This window comes from Leptodactylus fuscus, chromosome 1 (assembly GCF_031893055.1).
Source record: "Leptodactylus fuscus isolate aLepFus1 chromosome 1, aLepFus1.hap2, whole genome shotgun sequence".
Classification (NCBI taxonomy): domain Eukaryota; kingdom Metazoa; phylum Chordata; class Amphibia; order Anura; family Leptodactylidae; genus Leptodactylus; species Leptodactylus fuscus.
Genome location: NC_134265.1, coordinates 311,805,300 through 311,826,419, shown reverse-complemented (window position 1 = coordinate 311,826,419; position 21,120 = coordinate 311,805,300). Strand labels below are relative to the sequence as shown.

Below are 21,120 nucleotides of genomic sequence, written 5' to 3'. Positions count from 1 at the left end.
CTTTTCCTTTCCTTAGGATATTTCATCACTAGTATCTGATTGGTGGTGGTCTCACAGCTGGCAAACCCAAGGATAAATTTACGTTTGCGGATGCAGCATGAATGTATTCACTTTGGTCACTTCCCTGTACTTTTCTTGGTATGTTTCATGCATTGTCCTTCAACATATTAAAGTGGAATTACAAGATTTCTATATTGATAGCCAACTTTTAGGATAGTTCATCAGTATCAGATTAAAGAGGGTCCAACACCCAGCTCCCCCACTGAACAGCTGATTGAAGGGGTTGCAGTACTTGGGTTGATGTCACATCTATCACATGATCCTTCTGCAGTTTAGTTGAAGTGAACGGGACTATCTACAGAACTATACAGTGTACAGTGAAGAGGTATACAGCTGATGGTGGGGTTGCTTAGTGTCGGATCCCCACAATATAATATTGGTGACCTATCCTAAGCATAGGCTATTAATATAAAAATCCAAAGATACCCCTTATTTTATCAGATATCTACTGTCCATTGTAATAATCACAATACTATTCCCATCAATTCTCTGCAGTGCAAACTGAAGTCTCCAATTTATTTTTTTCTGGTGTGAAACAATAAGATCATAATATAGCTGCTTTCAGCCACTGGATTCTTTTTCTCCATCTCTTCTGGTCTAACCAGTTAGAAGTGATTATACGATCAGTCGTTCTAGGAAATAAACCTAAAGAATAGCTACTAAGTGCAATTCCTAGAGGAAGAGTTACATTGGTGCTGAATAGCTCTACAAGGAAGGAAGGCCATAAAAGAGGGTTGAATAGGAGATATATGAGAAAAGTAGTGAATATAAAGCATATCGAGAAATAGTGCACTGTTATGTTCCCTGTTAATGAAAATTGATTTCGGATATAAAGAGAATGTCTTTTAATAAATAACTTCTGGCCCCTGTGAAGGGCAGCGCCGAATATAAATGAATACAGCTCTTTTCATGAAGTGGTGCTCTTAGCGATAATGCAGGGGATGCTTCTGCATGGTTTTAGAAAGCGGTTTTGGACTGGGAATTGTCTGGCTCCTTTTTCTAAAGCAACGTCATGGGTATAGACTTGTGGGAAGCGTTAAGTGTTCAGCAGTATAAAAGAACGGCCCTGCCTTCATTTGCTACTTGTAATAATAGTCTTAATGGAAGAGGAGCTGAATCAATACATCAAGACAGCTGTTAACAGATTATTTTAATGGAATCTAAACAGCTTTTCTTTTCTCTCATTTTGGAGCTTAAAAATCTCAACAAATGACGAGAACGTTAAAGTTGCGTCTCTACATACGTCAAAATATGAGTCCTCGTGCAAAGTTCCTGCGCACAAGAGGTCGCAGAACTTCAAGGTAAAGGATATCTGCTGCAGAGACTTCCATGAAATTCGTCTTAAGGCATTCGGAGGCAGGTAAAAGTGTTACAGTCCTATGATACCCAAAGAAAGGCCTAAGGAATACATAGAAGGGTAAGAAGATCACTTTTGAATGCGGATGATTTTCATCTACATAAAAGAAGCAACAACTGGATATGTCATCACTATTAAAGGAAGACATGGAGAAAAAACTTTTCAAACCTCAAGGACACTCTTTGTACGAGTTTATTGAGACGAAGTCTAAAAGCAAGGAGAGGTTTTATCTATGTGCTTCAGGTAATATATAATGTATGTCAACACTTCATTTTTGCTTCAATATTTAATATTCTGTTCTATTATATAATGTTATTATATATCAATGTTGTATCTAAAATCTACTTATCTTATTGAATATTGCATTAAGCAATTTTTTTTTTTGCATATATTAGCAAGTTAACTCTATAGGTGTGATACAATAGCCAGCATTTCATAGAAAGTTCCTTTGGAATTGTATGTGATACATTTATATACATTTTATAAGATGCTGATCAGCTCACTATATGTAGGGGAATTTTTTTGGCCAGAATCCAAGAAGTTTTATCTACCTACATTTTAATGGAATAATTGTTGCTATCTACAATATGAAAATTCTATCAAGATACAAAAGCTGAAACTTAGATAACTGGTATAAAGATGTGTCATAGTCACGGCATAAGTGATCCATCACTTACAAAAATGGAGACCATCTCTGCCCACTTCTCTGTATGTCCACCCATAAACATGGCGTCATCCCAAGGTTGCAGTTTATAGTCTGAAGCAAAACACTTAAGATGTATCCAGGTGGCTGAGATAATGGAGAGGTGTAGATTTCACGTATAAATAATAGTTTAAGCCAAGATAAGCCAAAAAGTCACTTCCTATTTTATCCGATCTACAGCATGGTCCTACTATAGAACCACATTACTTATAAAAGAAGATCTAGCACAACAAATGGGGTAAAGAGGCTGATATCCAAGTTTGTGTTAAAAAAAAGTATAATGCTTATTGTCAATTTTAACTAGTTCATCACCAAAGCTACAAACAATGAAGCTTATCTGATCTCCTCGGACATACATTTAGTCAATACAATGAAGAAAACACATCTGTAGTATTATAGCTTTAAAATAGAAATTATATTTACAATACTCTGTAATATTATTAGTAAGGGATTCAACATGAATATTGCAGATGCAAATAGCATTTTCTCCTATAATGCAAGGAAGGGGTTAAAGCTTTGTTCAAGCACCAGTTGAAGAAACTGTGTTCTTCACATTTACAAATTCAGTAGACCTTCAGCTATAAAACTGACATACTACTCCCTTTGTGAATGCAGGCTTCTATTGTCCATGCAGATTTTCCAAGGCTAAGTTAGTGCTTGCTCTTTGAGAACTAATCACATGTAAATCATTTAATATTAATATTTAATAAGCATGGAAAAGAATTATCTTTATTGTAAATTTTTAAAACACCTGCTTGTGTATGCATGAGAATCTATACTATTGGGAGGCTTCCAAATGCAGGTAGAATTGTGTTCCTGCTTCTCCGTTGGGCTAATTTACTCCCAGAGCAAACACTGGTGTTGGCGTCTAAGTCTTAAAAGATTCTCAATATGGAAATATTTTATGAAGCTGCAAACATTTCAAAATTCATTAATATTGCTGTAATGATATTTTGAATAGCGTTACTGCAAATGAATAAAATTCTATGAAAATTTCTTACCAAAAAATATTGGACATCGCTGATTTCCCCGTAGTACATCAGGGAACAGAAATCGATATTTTTGGTCACATCGCTTGGATATTTTGGGAAAAACCAAAGTAAGGACCACTGGGTCTTTGACAACCATTGAAGTAAAGGAACAATGTTAAGGAAGTCTGTCACCAGAACCGGAATATCAACTCAGTCCTGCAGATAGATAGGTTAGTGTCACCAGAGCCAACATATCAACCAAGCCCTGCAGATAAATAGGTTAGGGTCACCAAAACCGGCATATCAACCCAGCCCTGTAGATAGATAGGCTAGGGTCACCAAAACCGGCATATCAACCCAGCCCTGCAGATAGATAGGTTAGGGTCACCAAAACCGGCATATCAACCCAGCCCTGTAGATAGATAGGCTAGGGTCACCAAAACCGGCATATCAAACCAGTCCTGTAGATAGATAGGTTAGGGCCACCAAAACCGGCATATCAATCCAGCCCTGCAGATTGATAGGTTAGTGTCACCAGAGCCAACATATAAGATAAGATATTCCTTTAATAGTCCCACAATGGGGAAATTTCAGTGATACAGTTTCCAAGCCCTGCAGATAGATAGGTTAGGGTCACCAAAACCGGCATATGAACTCAGCCCTGTAGATAGATAGGTTAGGGTCACCAAAACCGGAATATCAGCCCAGCCCTGCAGATAGATAGGTTGAGGTCACCTGAATCAAATAGTGTTTTCCCCTCTTTGTCTCCATTGCTGAGATATCACTTTTTTGTCAATATCTAAATGAGCTGTTTGGAGCAATGAGGGCAAGGAAGTTGCTCCAAAGACAATGCCAGTAAACCTAGCATAAACAGTAGTAAAGTAAAATGGTACTGAAGGTTATATGTTTAAATATTAGACAGATTAGGGGTGTATAATACATGGATGGTATCGGTATTTTTAGGTTCATCATGCAGGCAGGTGTATAGTAGCACAATAAGTCCAAACTGGAAAAACAGAAGTTTCAGGCAAGTAAAGTACCGCCATACAGTACACACATAACTGTAAAGTGGATGAGAAATAAGTAAAGAGTACATTGGAGGGGTTATTTTTATTCAATGTTTTGTTGATCCTTGGTCAACAGATCGGAGTCTTTATACCTACCTAAATGCAATCTGGTTTTCATAGACAACAGTTAGTAGGAAGCTAAAGAAATTCACTTAGTGGATTCTTTACTTTTGCCAAGAAGATAAATTATACCGGTTACTGAAAAGGATAATTGTTCACTGTGAACTTCAATCCATCCATTGAGATGTATTGAGAAGATATTTGGTTACATATGAGCTCCAGTAAATTACTAACTGGGTCTTATACATAATTACAAATGAGAAATCTTCAATATAATGATAATGGTTCATGCATACAGCACACATCCCATATGGGAAAAAAAGAGACTCCATGGGTCTGCATTGGTTTTCATGGGTGGAGAAATTTCTATGTGTTTCCATATATATTTGGAGGCACATGGATATATAATATAGATCCATAGGTGCTATATTATAAATTCATACTATACATTAATAACAAGGCCATGTGCATGGGCTCTTACAAATAAACAAGTAAGGTAAAGTCCGTCAATCTCAACCTCTCTCACACCTACTTTTTTAGTTCAAGGCTCCATAGCTAAAATTCTTAGACTCAAAAGGTAAAACAATTCTTACTCTGTTGACTTGAATAGTTCTAAGTAAAACATTTAGTTTGTTTGTTTTAAAAGTATGTGTCTGACTTTTTTCATAGGTCTATCTTCACATTTGCATTGGAGGCACCATTAAAATACTAGACAAAAATAGAACAGCATGCAGCACTTTTCTATCATAGAACAATGGAAGTGAACTACACAAATGTAACCAGAGCTTTCCTATTTCTTTTGGTTCCCTAGTTAGAGGTGAAACCTCTTTTACAGTAAAGAACATGCTCTTACAATGATAAGAAAATCTCCATTTACCCCATATATATCCTAGGGTCCCTAATGTAGTTCTTTGAATGATGTATAAACAGCTTTATTGTGACTCAGGATATAAGATAAGATAAGATAAGATAATCTTTTAATAGCCCCACAATGGGGAAATTTCAGTGATACAGTTTCATAGATGGTGCAGTAGTATATAACAAGAGAGAAACACATACAAGCTTATGGCAGATAGAGAAATCCTAGGAATCATAGCAACTAAAAAGAAAGAAACACAGACACACTGCAGGATCATTTAGTTCTCTGTGTGAAGTGATGTTAATAATACAGCCTGACCGTGGTTGGAGGACACGAGGAGGGGGGTCACAGCATTTAGCTATAACAGGCAGAAACGTTTTTTTTTGCAGAGGTGGGGGACATATGCAGCTATCACGATAACATGTGGCAGTTCCTTTGGTAGGTAGTGAGATCTCCTGCTCACAGCTGATAGTTCGGTATCTTGCATCAGCGCTATTGTCCATTAACCACAAAAAATGTCCGAATGTCCTTCATCACAAGCCTTCCTCCTCCTTTCTTCTTACCACTGTGTTCTACTGCCCAAAGAAGTCTGAAGCCATCCAGGTAGGCAGGGTGCTGTTCTCTTGCCAAGCTTCCATAAACCTATGGTGATGGTAGGTTCCCAGGCTGTAACAGAGTCCCATGTGTCCACAGTAATAGAAAGAAATACCATTTCCCAACCTGATTTGAAGGCCGTTTGGAAAGAGACATTTTTAGAGAATGACACTAAGGCTAAGATAGTCCCCAAGTGGTTGGGGTTATATCTTACTCCAGCTTCTAGATAAAAATCCCCACAAGTGTTGGTAAAGTGGTAGACAATCCTCACCAAAATTTAATGCAAGTATTGTTGGAGAAGGAGAAAGACACTTGAGACTACTACAAAGTGACGTAATAATTTGATAGAGCCCTGGATATGTTGCTACAGTTTTAGAATTCCATTTTTATAACTCTAGGCCATCTTCTCCAAAACACAATAAGGAAATTTACTATTTCCTCTACTCCAGAAAACTGGGGTACATAGGAATAGTTGTGCCGTGTGTTTGGCAAACAGTCATTTTTTGCACCAAAGATTCAGAATTTTCCTCTTTCTGCTCTTGCTCACCACTTTTTTTCATGAAAGTGAGAAGAGGGCAGACACTGGCCGACAGATTTTACTTATAACTGAATCGTGGGGCGAGTTTATTTAGGAAATATAACAATTTTAGAATAACGTAGGTTCCCATACTGGAATACAGTAGTGCTCTTGAATTATTAAGAGGCCAGAACATCTTAATAATTCAGAGTGCCAGTGGGGGAATGGATTAAGACTGGCGTACTGAACGCCAATCTCAATGAACTCTTCCCAAATATTGTTATAAAACTATGTTTTTATTCAGTTTTCTCATTATCGTCGTCAACAATGGTACCAGATATGTACCTGAATCCTGTCATTCATCTCAACTGTTATGCATACTATAAAATTATAATAATATTATAAAATAATATTTTGTAGCTTCATCTATCTTTGCTTAGTTGTATGTTACGTAGTATCTATTATTTTGTAAAACATTGCATTCATATGTTATCATTGTATATACAACATAACCCAGCGGGAAACAACAGGCTTTAAACAAAATGCCTTAGCTCTTAGCTCAAACACCCCTTAAAGAGCCTCGTAGTGGTTACATGTATTGGAACCTTGCCATTAACCTCTTAAGAACACAGCAAGTTTTTGTCTTTCAATTTTCTTTTTTTTGTGTGTTTCCATGCACAGAACTGCATATCATGTGATTTATTTTACAAGTTTTTATTGATACCATTTTCGATCACTTTTTAACTCAAGTTGTGTTGGTGATGTGAAAAAAACATTGGTTTGCACTTTGATTTTTTTTCCCCATTGTGGCATTCATTGTATGGGATAAGTATTTTTTATAGTTTGGGCCTTTGTTACAGGATAGAGGAGAATAGAAACCCTGACTAGGTTCTAAAGCTTCCCACAAACGTGTGGCGTATCAGCCAGCTTCAGTGTAGATACCACTCTGCTCCCTGGCAGAAACCCCTCTTTTCCCCTGCGGAAGAGAGAGTGCCCAGGAGCAGTGATGTAAGTATTGGAGCCACTGCAGGGGGGGGACATTAAGATATCTGGAGCCAGTCCCATGCGGCCAAGTCCTCAACCTGTATTACTTTCCGGGAAACTCCATACAAATTGCTTATGCATTGGTACCACATCCCAGCCATACTTCACTCCCTCAATCCTAGTATTTGCCCAATGTGCTGGCAGTACCAGGTGACGTACGCTATACCAGATGACGTACGCAGTACAAGGTACAGTGGGTACACTATTCCACATCTTTTGGGATTGTCTTCTGATCTGCCCCTTTTGGATGGAAGTCAAGGTCTTTTCTGATGCCCTTTTGCTGCAAGGAAACCAACTACATCCTCTCACCTACCTGTTCAATTTACCACCCAGACATCTGGGTAAAAAGACTTCCAAGCTATTTTTGTACCTATGCACAGTCGCTAAAACACTCATCGCTCTCCACTGGAAAAAAAAAAGGCCACCCCCTACTGGTCCTAAGCTAATGGCTCACGAGAAGGATGTCAGTAGCTTGGAATTCCTGGCCACTTCCCTTAACCACATGATGGAGACCTTTGATACCATATGGTGCTCTTGGGATGCCCATTGTATCCTGCAAGGTCTCTAGCTCCTACCTCCTCCCCCCCTCTTCTTTCCCCTTTCATTCTCCCCATATTTTCTTTATGTTATTTGTTGAGTTAATTGCCCGTTTGTTATGGTATAATTCTTTGGTTCCTTTAATATTTTTAACATGTCTTTTATAAAACTATATTAAAAATTATAGTTTAAAAGAGATGTCTAGAGACACTGCTGGGGGGCATTAACTATTTGGGACCATTGCTGGGGGGGATATTAAACTATGTTGTGCCACTGCTGGAGGGACATTAAGCTGTGCAGGGCCACTGTTGTAGACATGCTGCAAAGGGTCACTACTGGGGGAAATTAAGCTGAGTGGGGCCTCTACTGGGGCTATTTAATAATAAATTTATATTGTATAGGATTTGAAAGAAATCTTCAATTTATTTTGCCTGGCCGAGTTTAAGACCCCTGATCTAGGGCATGCTGTTAGTTTATCGGGTAAAGAACATATGGAGAGGAAATTTATGTCATAGAGAGACCTTTGTAAAATTTGGGGATGGGGGCCCTGGGAAACACTAACTCTGTCTGGGGTAGCCCCTTAAATGTCATATGTTTAGAAAGGGGAATTGACAACTCAAATCTCTTGCAAGTCTCTGTTCAAGACACAATTGTGTCTCGAAGCAAGACTGAGGATTTGATCCTCTGAGGCAGCTTGACATATTGGTTTCTAAAAGGGACTTGAGGTTTCAGGTAGATGCCAGTTGTAGGGTTAAATTAGGGTAATAAGAGCCTATGTGCCTGAATATAAAGGCTTAATGTTTCAATGGCGCATAACCTTACTTACAGTATATAGTATAAAAAGTGTCCAACACTATTAGACAAACCATACTGATCTCTCCCATACATAAAATTATATTCCAGATTTGCTTTACAAGATCAAGCTAGACCTACTTGAAGTAGGCTACATACATAGTAATGATCTGATGCCAGGTGACTGCTGAGGCCCAATCACAGGCCTTAGTGGTCCCCCTGGACTCATGATGTCACAAAAGTGGCTCAAAGGCGCCAGGGAGAGTACACCAAACACTGCAAGAAAACCCAGGAGTAGGGTTGAGCGTTCGGGATCGGAAAAGATCGGATTCCGATCGGCGATCGAGTAAATTTCACGATCACAATCGGAATTCTGACCCGATCTTTTCCAGCGGGATCGAGATCGGAGGTTATCTCAAGATCGGCTCAACCCCAAAAGTGACTTCCCATAGAAAAGTACTGACTAGGGTTGAGGATCGGGATCGGAAAAGATCGGATTCCGATCGAGCAAATTTCACGATCGGGATCGGGATCAAGATCGGCTGGAAAATGATCGGAAATCGGATTTTAAAATCGATCTTGAAATCTCAAGATCGGCTCAACCCTACCCAGGAGACATGAGGGAAGATGAAAATTACTATTTATTATTTAGTCCCCCACCAATCCTAAGATCAGGGTCTCATCCTTATATGTGAACAGAGCGGCAAGTAACGGCTGCAGATTGCCACTACATTTATTCTCCATGGGAATGCCAGAGATAGTCGTGCTCTATAGTTCACAAATAGTGAACTATAGAGCACGCCACCTTCCCTGGCGCATTTTTTTTTACACCAATAACTATGCAGGGAAGTTGGGACAGGAACTAGGACAACGTAGGCATTAAAAAAAAACAAAAAAACGTATACAGTAGAGATGAGTGAGTAGTGAAATATTCGGAAATTCGATTTGAGTAGACGTCAATATTCAAAAGTAGTAGTAGTGATACCTAGTGATGTGAATAACATTAATAGAAGATCAAGTATGCATTAATTCAGATACATAATCTTTTGCATACAGCAGAAGTCACTGTCATTGTTGATCTTTTTACTGACGTGATGTTCGGAACAGGAAATCAATTACAGATAAAAAACATCTATACATAATCAAGCCTTTCTTCATTGCCACTTCAAAGAGTCCCAGGAGGAAGCTTAAAGTCTTTCAATATTGCAGGCAGATGATTCATGTACATTATATATCATTTCAAGAGACACTGTGTAACGCTGTATCTATGCCTTCCAGTGGCTAAGGAAGAGGAAGTTCATATATCCCTGGTGAAACACTACAGAGCTTGTTTAGATGAAAAATATGAAGTGGCGGAGATGTGGTTTCTAAAAGATCTGAAGTTCATTGATGGCAAGGAACCCGACACTGTAAGTTATTATCAATAAAACTATTACTATATTTATTAATATATCATTGACCTGAACACTGCTTGTTTTATATTCCAAAATGAAAGTTGAAAGAATATTTAAAAAACAGCATAAATTGTATGAAGCCCGCATTCTGGATATATGCGCCCATCTACAGACAGCTGTTTTGGGATTCTTACACCTCATCAGTGTAGAGCAGGATTCTGTTGGCTAGGTGAGAGGCCATTGGCATAGGTAAGGAGGAGTACTACTGACACTTTTTAATAGTGTCCAGACAAGTGGGTGCAGTTCCAAGACCTTATATTAGAAAATATGTCAGTCTAAACATAAAACAACAAAGATGTGCAAGCAAAAGCCGCTGCTAGCCAACGGGTCTTGTGAGCTGGACCAATGCCAATCAGCTAAACACTACAGTTGCCTGATATTAATGGGGTTGTACCCGTTCAGCCCATTATATATTGTGCATCATGTACTATAACTCTCCTATATATTTTGTAGGACAATCCATATTTTGACATGATGTTTGAAGAAGTCTGTAACGTAGAAGCCTACAGCTGTGCCTCCAAGTACGCGTTTGCTCGATGCTTAATTAAACTGAACACTCTCCATACAAAGAGGGACATCAAGGTGTTAAATTTTGATTCCTCCTACATAGAAGATGGCGTTATCTGGTCTTCAAACAATGGGGACTGTTTAGTACTTATGAGAATATGTTTTTATGCATCTAATCTTCTGTGCTTATCTTTATGTCCCATTCCATAGGTTACAGGGTGAGCAACAATAAAGTGACCTAATGCAATGATCTCCCAAAAGTGACGTGTGAACTGTTGTTAGATCCGTCTCGACAAATATCCTAGTGTTAGAGCATGCACAGTACAGGTTGTGGATTACATGATTTAGGTAAATCTGACTGTTACAGATTGTTACTGTAGGAATAGGCAGGATTATTTCTTAGGTCTCTTGTAATATGATAATTCATTACAAACTCCAATAATAAAGGCAAACTCCAAAGAAGATATAAAAAAAATCTAACTTTTTTTTACTAAATAATTGACAAACATGGCAACACATAAGTATGGACAAAAAGCAGCTGGTAAAGGTATACTTTAGGTCGAGAAAAATTAGATTAAGATCGTGGTTTGCCAGAAGATGCCATTGGCGTTTGGGGTATGTAAATCGCTACCATTCCTAAATTAAAGAGAACATGGCTTTTCTAAAACATGGACAATCTAGTTGGACACTTGGAAGATAGAATCGAACAAATGGGGAATTACCATCTATGGACCAATGCACCCTGGCTGTTGTCTGACATTGCACTGGAAATGACTGGTTAGTTCAATACAACTACTAACTCTATCGAACATGTCATAAGGTAGCATTATGCAGAATATAAGTCCTGGTGATCTGAGATTGAAGACCTCAACAGCTGCCTCGTACCATGGGCAGCAAGGGCTCGATATAAGGCCTGATCCTGCCTCTGTTCCGACTAGGTCTATCTTTGTACATCTCAGCAATGTGTAAGAAGTCCAATTGCTTATAAAGAAATGATGGTCATGACAGAGCGATAACATAATAAACATACTAGAATATGTTCAGTATATAAAGTTCAGGAGTAGAATTGGTCAGGTTAGCAGGTAATGACTTTGTGGACAGCCATCTGATGGAAACTATTCATAGTATGCATAAAGCAGAGTTACTGTATAGCAAGGTTTTTCTTAACACTTAGCAAAAATTCTGATACCCTAGTTAAAGAATGACTTGGTGATGGCCTATCATCTGGCACTGGTAGTCACCACCTCTTTACATCTGTCTCTGTCCAATAGGATATCAAACTACTGCTACAGTGAATTGCAATTGTGTTATAATGTGTCACTGCCATTACTATCCCTACTATTGTCTATTCAACGTTCCAGTATTTTAAGATTAGTATCATCCAGTGATACACCCTATTTATATACCCACTTGGTCAACTGTCTTTTCTACTAAACAAGACACATATTGACTCATATTTTCTTGTACATTTCCTCTTTTGTTCACTTATCTTTAATATTATGAATAAATGATATGCAATAAATGATATATAATGACAAAACTGCTTATGCTTGTGTCCTTCTTTTGTTATTGCCATAAATCAATTTATTATTATTATTATTATTATTTATTTATATAGCACCATTCATTCCATGGTGCTTTACATTTGAGGGTTTACATACAAAGCACAAAATATACAGGTAGGTATAATACTAGCATTGACTGACTGGCACAGTGGGGTAGAGGGCCCTGCCCGCGAGAGCTTACAATTTGACTACTTCTTTAAATAAGTATATTAAGAATCTGTTCATCATCTGGTACGCCCACTTGGAAACTAAACTGAGATCTAGGAGTCATAGCATAGAAGACACAGATTGCATTCGTGCCAATACAGACCTTCTGAAGCCTTCCTCCATCCTCGATTACTCAACAAGTCCAATGATATCACAGGCTGCAATTTTTTTTTACATTTTTTTTTTTAAATGTAGACTGTGAGCCCCATATAGGGATTACAATGTACATTTTTTTCCTATCAGTATGTCTTTGTAGAATGGGAGGAAATCCATGCAAACATGGGGAGAACATACAAACTCCTTACAGATGTTGTTCCTGGTGGGATTCAAACCCAGGACTCTGGTGCTACAAGGCGGCAGCGTTAACCACTGAGCCACCATGTTGCCCCATCACAGGCTACAATTTTGCAGTGTTATAATCAGCAACTATATATAATAAACCTTCCAATTAACTTCCATCAGATGTCTTATATCTGGCATTTAATATTTATTACACTTAGTTCTCACAGCAAAATATGTACAATGTGTCTTTGGCAGATGCAAAGGAAAATGTGCCTACCATCACCCCCTAAGTATTCAATTGGTACCATTGAACTACAGAGCACATTACAGTGATAAACACTATGCCTCTGTTATGTATGTGATTTCTCTACGTTTGGAGAAATACAGCTTTGTAGTGATATGCAAATGAGGCAATTGGGGCACTGGGGGCGGGCTTTCAGCTCCTACAGCACTACACTTCCTGCTCAAGTTAAATGGGTGGTGGATTGCCTTTAAAGGGATTAGCCCACATAAATAGTTTTATTTATAATCCCTGGACAGGGCCCTCTCTCATTCCTTCTCAATGTCAGACTGAATGGAGAATGAAGTGGTGGTCATACAAGGGCACTGGCTCTCCATTCAATGTCTATGCAGCTGTCAGAAACAACTAAGCACTATATTCAGTTGTCTCAGTCAGGCACACAAAGTGAAGAAATATTACCTGCACACCCATTTGAGAGGCTAGTGCCTAAGGGTATGTTCACTCAGAGTTTCTGTTGTGTGAACTTACCCTTAAAGGGGCTCTATCACTAGGAAAAGTCATTTTTAACTAATCACACCTTTGCATAGCCCTTAGAAAGTCTATTTCACACCTACCTTTTGTATGTAGATTGCCTCAGTGGTTTCTGAATAAGTCCGTTTATATTCATATGCTAATTAGACTAGTGCACGATAGATGGTGCACACCTCTCTCTGCTGTTTTCTATGGGAGACTGCTGCTGATGATGATGACTCAGCTTCCTGTTTGCCTCACAAACATAGAAGATAATGGGAGAGAGAGGAGGCTGCTGGGAACTTCCTGAGCTGGCTGGAGGCTCATTAGCATATGAATAAAAACGGACTTATTCAGAGACCACTGAGGCAATCTACATACAAAAGGTAAGTGTGGAATAGCATTTCTAAAGCCTATGCAAGCATGTGTTTAGATAAAAATGACTTTTCCCAGTAATAGAGCCCCTTTAAAGAGGTTGTCCAGGATAACAATTTCTTTTCTATTAGGTTGGAGATGATGAAAACAAAACAAAAAACCATAATAATTAGAGATGAGCGAGTACTGTTCGGATCAGCCGATCTGAACAGCACGCTCCATAGAAATGAATGGATGCACCTGGTACTTCCGCTTTGACGGCGGCCAGCCGCTTAACCCGCCGCGTGCCGGCTACGTCCATTCATTTCTATGCGAGCGTGCTGTTCGGATCGGCTGATCCGAACAGTACTCGCTCATCTCTAATAATAATCTATCCCCAGTGCTACGGTGTCGCCCAGCACTGTCCGGTCCTGCTGCTCCCCTGACTTGTTTACTGGGGGTCCGACTCTGATATCCCGTGTCCCTCTCCTTAGATTGCTGATTAGCCTCAGCTGTCAAGTGACCTCTGAGGACAATCAGTGGCCTCAGTGGCCTAGGAAAAGTACATGGGACATTACAGGTAGTGAATTCCTTTTTCCTTTGCTGAGGCCGCTGATGGGCCTTGGGACTTCATTTTTTCACCTACAACAGCCTAAAAAAAAAAAAAAAAAAAAAAAAAATTCTGGACAACCCCTTTAAGGATGTGTTTTAGAAACTATAGTAGAGAAGAGATAGTGGCTTGTACAATAGTTCTCTTATTGAGAATATGATTGCTCTGTGATATTTATTATGTAAGTTACGATCATATATAGTCTTGAGCCCATAATTCAATGATATTATTTCTGCATGCCATCCAATGCCATACAGAATATTTTATACTTGTCTATATAGGTATTATTATCTACACTGCTCACATCAATGTGAAGTATTCTGATCTGCATCTCTAATATAAATCTGTACACTCTTATATATAGTTGCACACCAATCCACTGAGATAGGAACAGCACAAATAATAATGGTCCTGTATGTATACTGGTAACAAGAATAATGGTGATTACACTCATTACTAATTAATGTTACAATAACACTAGTTATACCATTAAAATTCACTAGAATAGACTATTGTATTACCGATAACTAATCTACTCAAATATGTACAGACATGAAGACAGGAACCATTATGTGGTCTGACCACGCTCTGTTACACATCCATATTACAGAACCACACATGCCACATAACAAATATGCTTAGAGACTTAATAATTTCCTGCTTGTACACACAGAAACATAAATTCCATTAGGTAAACTTTTTCATATCAACAACAGAACAAGTATTAAGGAATTAACCCTATGGAATATGCACAAGGCCTTTGTAAGACACATTCTGTTCAAAATGGCTTTTCCTCATAAAAAAACAAAGACAACTACAAGTAACTAAAATAATTATTAAGCTCAAAACATTAAAAACAGAACAGAACAAACTAAAAGCTAAAATACCACTATGACTAGGAGAACTACAAATGTTCAAAGGGGTAATTTTTTAAAAATTGATAGTCAACTGCCCCCATTCCTCCTGATTGAGAGGCATGAAGACCTGGCCTGTTCTAGGGGTCCCTAGAAGAAGAGAAATCCCCCTGGACCCAGTACAGGTGGTGGGTGACAGAAGGATACTGTCCGTGGTGAGCTCATGCTGGAGAATAAATCCCACCCCATGTATGAGACCTTGACGGCACTCAGCAGTACTGTCAGTGACCGTCTGCTTCACCCCAAGTGTGAGAAGGAGCGCTATCGGAGATCCTTCCTCCCAACCGCGGTCAGGCTACATAATCTACATCAGGATAAGCGAATAGAGAGAGATAAATGATCTTCAAGTCTTCTTTCTTTCTTTTCTTCCTTAGTTGCTGTTGATTCCTAATATAGTATTTTTCTCAGCTTATGTGTGTCTCCTTCTGTAATGTATTACTGTTTATTATCCTGTACCTGTATTATCATGCAGCTATTAAAGGATTATCTTATCTTATTTTATCTTACATCTTTCCACAGTGCAGTATCTTTGCTTGGCAGTAGCATTGCACAATATTCACAGTGCACTATGGTATCTCTTATCCAGTACTGCACTATAGAAACAAACTCACTACTATATAGTTGAAAATTAGAGATGAGCGAGTACTAAACGGCCGTTTCGAATAGCACGCACCCATAAGAATGAATGGAAGTGGCCGGCGCGCAGACTTTGCCGACAGCCATCCGCTTAACTCCCTGCATGCCGGCTACGTCCATTCATTCCTATGGGTGCGTGCCATTCAAAACTGGAGTTTCGAATAGTATTCGCTCATCTCTATTGAAAATATCTACAATCATAATGACTATAATCTTTGCCTAACATATGGGTGGTCTGTAGGGAATTTATCATCTCATATGGGCCATTGTTCCCCTGTGTTTTAATGTGCTATAGCTAATTTTGGCATTTTAAGAAAACAAATCAGGACTTCACAGTGACGTATGTGAGTGATGTCCTGAGCAGTCACATGCAGCAATATACACATACACAGCTCACACACATTATCACACATCAGAGAATTGGATACACAGCTCAGAATAAACTATCACTCATCAGAGGATTAGATACATAGCTCAACACACATCAGAAAATTAGATATACAGCTCAGCACACAGTATCACGTCAGAGGATTAGATACAAAGCTCAGCATATACCATCACACACATCAGGGGATTAGATACACAGTTCAGCACACACCATCACACACATCAGGGGATTAGATACACAGCTCAGCATACACCATCACACATCAGAGGATTAGATACACAGCTCAGCTTATATCATCACACATCAGGGAATTAGATACACAGTTCAGCACACACCATCACACACATCAGGTGATTAGATACACAGCTCAGCATACACCATCACACATCAGAGGATTGGATACACAGCTCAGCATAAACAATCACACATCAGAGGATTGGATACACAGCTCAGCACATACTATCACACATCAGAGGATTAGATACACAGTTCAGCACACACTATCACACATCAGAGGATTAGATACACAGCTCAGCACACTCCATTACACATCAGAACTGTACTCCAGGTTTTCATAACCACACAGCCATTTTTCTTCACTGCTGTAGGTTAGCTTTAAAGGGGCAGGGTGCTGTGGATGACACTGTTACACAAGGTCACGTACACACAGTTTTACTCCAGGTATCAATAACAACCGATCACAGGTTTTTCACTGATATCCAAACTGAGATATTCATGATCACATGACACTTATGGACACAAACGACATACAAAATGCCCCAGTACAAAACTGGACAATTCTTATGGGGAAATAGCTGGGTCCTTCTGCTAGTGTATATATAGTTTCCATACCCGCTCATAAAATATATTCAATTTATAATGAACTTAGTGATTAGTGAATGATTTAATATAATAAATGATCCAATCTAGTAAAATAAGGGCTGTTGACATGATGGTAGGCAAAAAATGGGTTTAAAGCCATAAACTATTTTGTATTACAGACAACTGCAGTTATCAGTTATACAACTATCTACTAATGTACAACACTTATCTACTGTAAATGTATTCAGGAAAAAAATATTTCAATGCATTGTTCTCTGCTTATTTAAGAGAAAAATAAGTAACAAGGAAACAAAAAAAACAGGAATAGGAAGGAACTGACACAGCACATCGCTGCCCTGGAAAATCACAGACATCATTGTGAGCTGAAAAAGGAAAGAATAATAATACATGAAGCATACGTCCATCCCCCTGAGCCCAACTATCACAGTAAAACTACAAATTGTGAAATTTAGTGAACTAATAGCCAACGCAATATAAAATGTTGACATGCATGCTACATAAATCACTAAGCGGAGAGGAAACACCAGCTCTTTGTAAGAATTTATAGCAGTCAGATTTTATTCCACCTATTGGAGAACTCACCGAGGAAAAAAGCAGACACTGAAAAGTTACAAGCGCAGGAGGAGCTCAAGGGGATCTGTACAAGACACAAAAGGTAAAAGTAGTCTACGGCACCAGTTACACTGCCTCCTATGATCCACCTGCTTGTAAATGTTATCTAAACACATTTTTTTTTCTTAGTAACATGTCGGAATAGCCTTAAGAAAGGCTATTCGTCTCCTACCTTTCGTTGTCTGCTCCGTGCCGCCATTCCGTAGGAATCCTGGTTCTTGTCGGTATGCAAATTAATTCTCTTGCAGAACTGGGGGCGGGGTCCAGCGCTCAAAGAGCACTGGGGGCATCCCCAATGCTGTGAGAGAACTCTCTCCAGCGCCGCCTCCATCTTCATCAGGAACGTCCTAGAAATCTGAAATGCTGCAAGAGAACTAATTTGCATACCGACAGGAACCGGGATTCCTACGGAACGGTGGTGCGGAGAAGACAATGAAAGGTAGGAGTCGAATAGGCTTTCTTAAGGCTATTCTGAGGTGTTATTAAGAAAAAATGCGTTTGCATGATAGGATCCATTTAAAGGTGGATGATCTATCTATTGGCTGAGCAATGAGCTGTTTGGTGCAATGAGGACATCACTGTTGCTCTCATCACACCAGAGAATATGTGACCATCTGTTATGCATTCATGTCTATAGGGGCTTCCAATCCGTTCCAATCACAGGCCTCAGTGGTCTCTGAAGTAATTTGTGACATCTCTAAGACTGAAAAAGGCCTGCAGATCAGCACCAGAGCCCAGGGGAGGTAAGTAACACTGTTTGTAATTTTTACTCACCTCCCCATGGCCTCTGCTGAAGAGACTAATAGTAGCAATTCTGTTTTGGAGGGTGTTCTGCCCAAAGGGAACCACTAGGTTTGCCTGCAAAATGATTGTGCTGCCCCTCAGGGATTTATCAATCTGTCATCTGAGTCCTCATAACAGATTCTGCCCTGAAACTGTCCCACTGTCACAAGGGGCCCTCACTACCGGAGGGCTCAGTGCACAAGCACCATTTATCCTATGGTTAATGAGGCCCTGAGTCATAGGGTGGCAATGGCTGTGCAATTCATTTTTGTACCTTGAAGCAAGTGCAACAGTATAATATTCCAGCTAATCGTGTTCATTCATTTCAACAAGACGAGAGATTTGTATGGATTTGAATAAAAAGACTGGGCTGTGTGAGGGGTATCCTCTGCACCTCAAAAAGCAGGCTTACTGCAAACTACTTTAAGTCTAGTTTCAGCTGAAAGTTGTATCCACTCGAGAAAGGTCAACTTTGCTTCGAAATTCATTCTAAGAACAGAAATTATAGAAGTTAGTGTCTGGATCTTTAAATGACCCAAAAAGGATATTGTCTTTAGGTGTGTGCAGATACCATCAAACTAAACTATGCAAGTGCAGTGGAAGGGATGGAGGTACCTTTCCTTTTTGGAGGTGTTCAATGGCAGCAAAAATGTTAGGAGCTTATACAGGACCTTTCACCTCTAAAAGTCTAGGAGGAATAATCGTTTTATGTAAAAACTTTTAGGAATTGCTACTTCGAAGGGAATAAAATCACAAATCTTTACTAAAATAAGAATACAAAGATTAATGGCAAGTCTTTTTTAAAGGGGCTCTATTGGGAAAACTGATTTTTAGATAAGCACATCCTTGTATTGCCTTTAGAATGGCTATTCCACACATACCTTTAGTATGTAAATTGCCTCAGTAGATTTTGAATAAGTCTGTTCTTAATCATATGTTAATGAGCTTCTACCGTGCACCGGAAGTTTCTGTGTGCACTGTCTGCTCTATGTGTATGTATAACAGATGCCTCTGTGCTGATGACTCATCTCTGCTGTACATACACATAGAGCAGACAGTGTACACAGACACTTCCGGTGCACGGTAGAAGCTCATTACATGTGGGTAAAAACGGACTTTTTCAAAATCTACTGAGGCAATTTACATACTAAAGGTAGGTGTGAAATAGCCTTTCTAAAGGCTATGCAAGGATGTGCTTATCTAAAAATCACTTTTCCCAATGATAGAGCCCCTTTAAAGCTTCAGATGCTGGCTTGCATTCTTGGCTCGAGCATGAGCATTGAGTCATGGAGGTAATAATATATTTTTTTTATTTATATATCAACAACATTATTCTGCAGAACTTAAATTAGAGGGTTTGGGGGTGTTCACACTTGCGCCACTGTGCTCCCTTTGTGATTCCGCCAAAAAGCCAGGAAAAAATTCTTAGGGAGGGCTTGCTGGCGGTCAGTTTAAACACCCATTCATTTCAATAGGTTTTTAAAGCAAACCACCGGTGTCCTTATGTAGCCTCTCCGCCGTGAAACCGTTTTTTTTTTTGTTTTGTTTTTTGCACGGACACAAAGTCGGACATGCAGGACTTTTAATCCTTTCCTTTAATCCTTTAATAGTCCCACAGTGGGGAAATTTCAGTATGTTACAGCAGCATAGTAATACAGATACAGGATAATACACAGTAATATATTACAGAAGTAGACACACATATGCTGAGAAGAAAAGATATACTAGGAGTCCATAGCAGCTAAGGAACGGAAGAGAAAGAAGGAAGACTTCATAATCATTAGTTTTCTGTGCGGAGTGATCTTCGCTTGGTCTGATGTAGATTATACAGCCTGGTCGCGGTTGGAAGGAAGGACCTGCTATAGCGTTCCTTCTCACACTTGGGGTGAAGCAGACGGTCACTTACAGTGCTGCTAAGTGCCATCAAGGTCCCATACATGGGGTGGGATTTGTTCTCCCGCATGCAGCTCACCACGGACAGTATCCTTCTGTCACCCACCACCTGTACTGGGTCCAGGGGGCTCCCCAGGACAGAGCTGCCCTTCTGATCAGCCTGTCAAGTCTATTTCTGTCCCTGGTTGATATACTGCTCCCCCAGCAGGCCACACAGAAAAAGATGGCTGAAGCAACCACAGAGTTGAAAAAAGCCCTAAGAAGTGTCCCTTGGACTCCTAATACCCTCAGCCTCCTGAGCAGGTAGAGTCTGCTGTGGCCCTTTCTGTGCAGCGCCTCCAGGTGATCAGCCCAGTCTAGTTTATTATTCAGGAGCACACCCAGATACTTATAGGTCTTGACTATCTCAATGCAGGGTTAGGGTTAGTGCTTGTGAATGGACTCCTGTTATTTCAATTTTAATGTATTTTAATTGTTTTTATTCATGTATGTTACTCTGTTACTCTGTATGTGCCTTGTTGTGGCATTATATATATATATATATATATATATATATATATATATATAGTATATATATATATATATTTCCATATTTTGGGCATGCTCTTTTTGTTATGGGTTTCTGTTTTTGTGCTTTTATACACATCAAGTAGTGATATAATTTAGATTTCTCTGTTCTTCATACACTTGGTGTTGGGTTCACACTAGCACAGTACTCTCCATTGTTGAGGCTGCCGGGGGACCCGGATGACAGAGAGCT

General features: G+C 39.3%; 1 protein-coding gene across 1 annotated transcript; it reads left to right on the top strand.

The window, feature by feature from the left end:
* The first annotated feature begins 1,539 nt into the window (after window positions 1-1,539).
* On the top strand, window positions 1,540-10,732 carry EXOC1L (exocyst complex component 1 like). The gene is made up of 3 exons (XM_075266073.1): window positions 1,540-1,660; window positions 9,840-9,970; window positions 10,469-10,732. Exons 1-3 carry the CDS (start codon window positions 1,540-1,542, stop codon window positions 10,730-10,732), a joined length of 516 nt encoding a protein of 171 aa, XP_075122174.1.
* The last annotated feature ends 10,388 nt before the right edge of the window (window positions 10,733-21,120 follow it).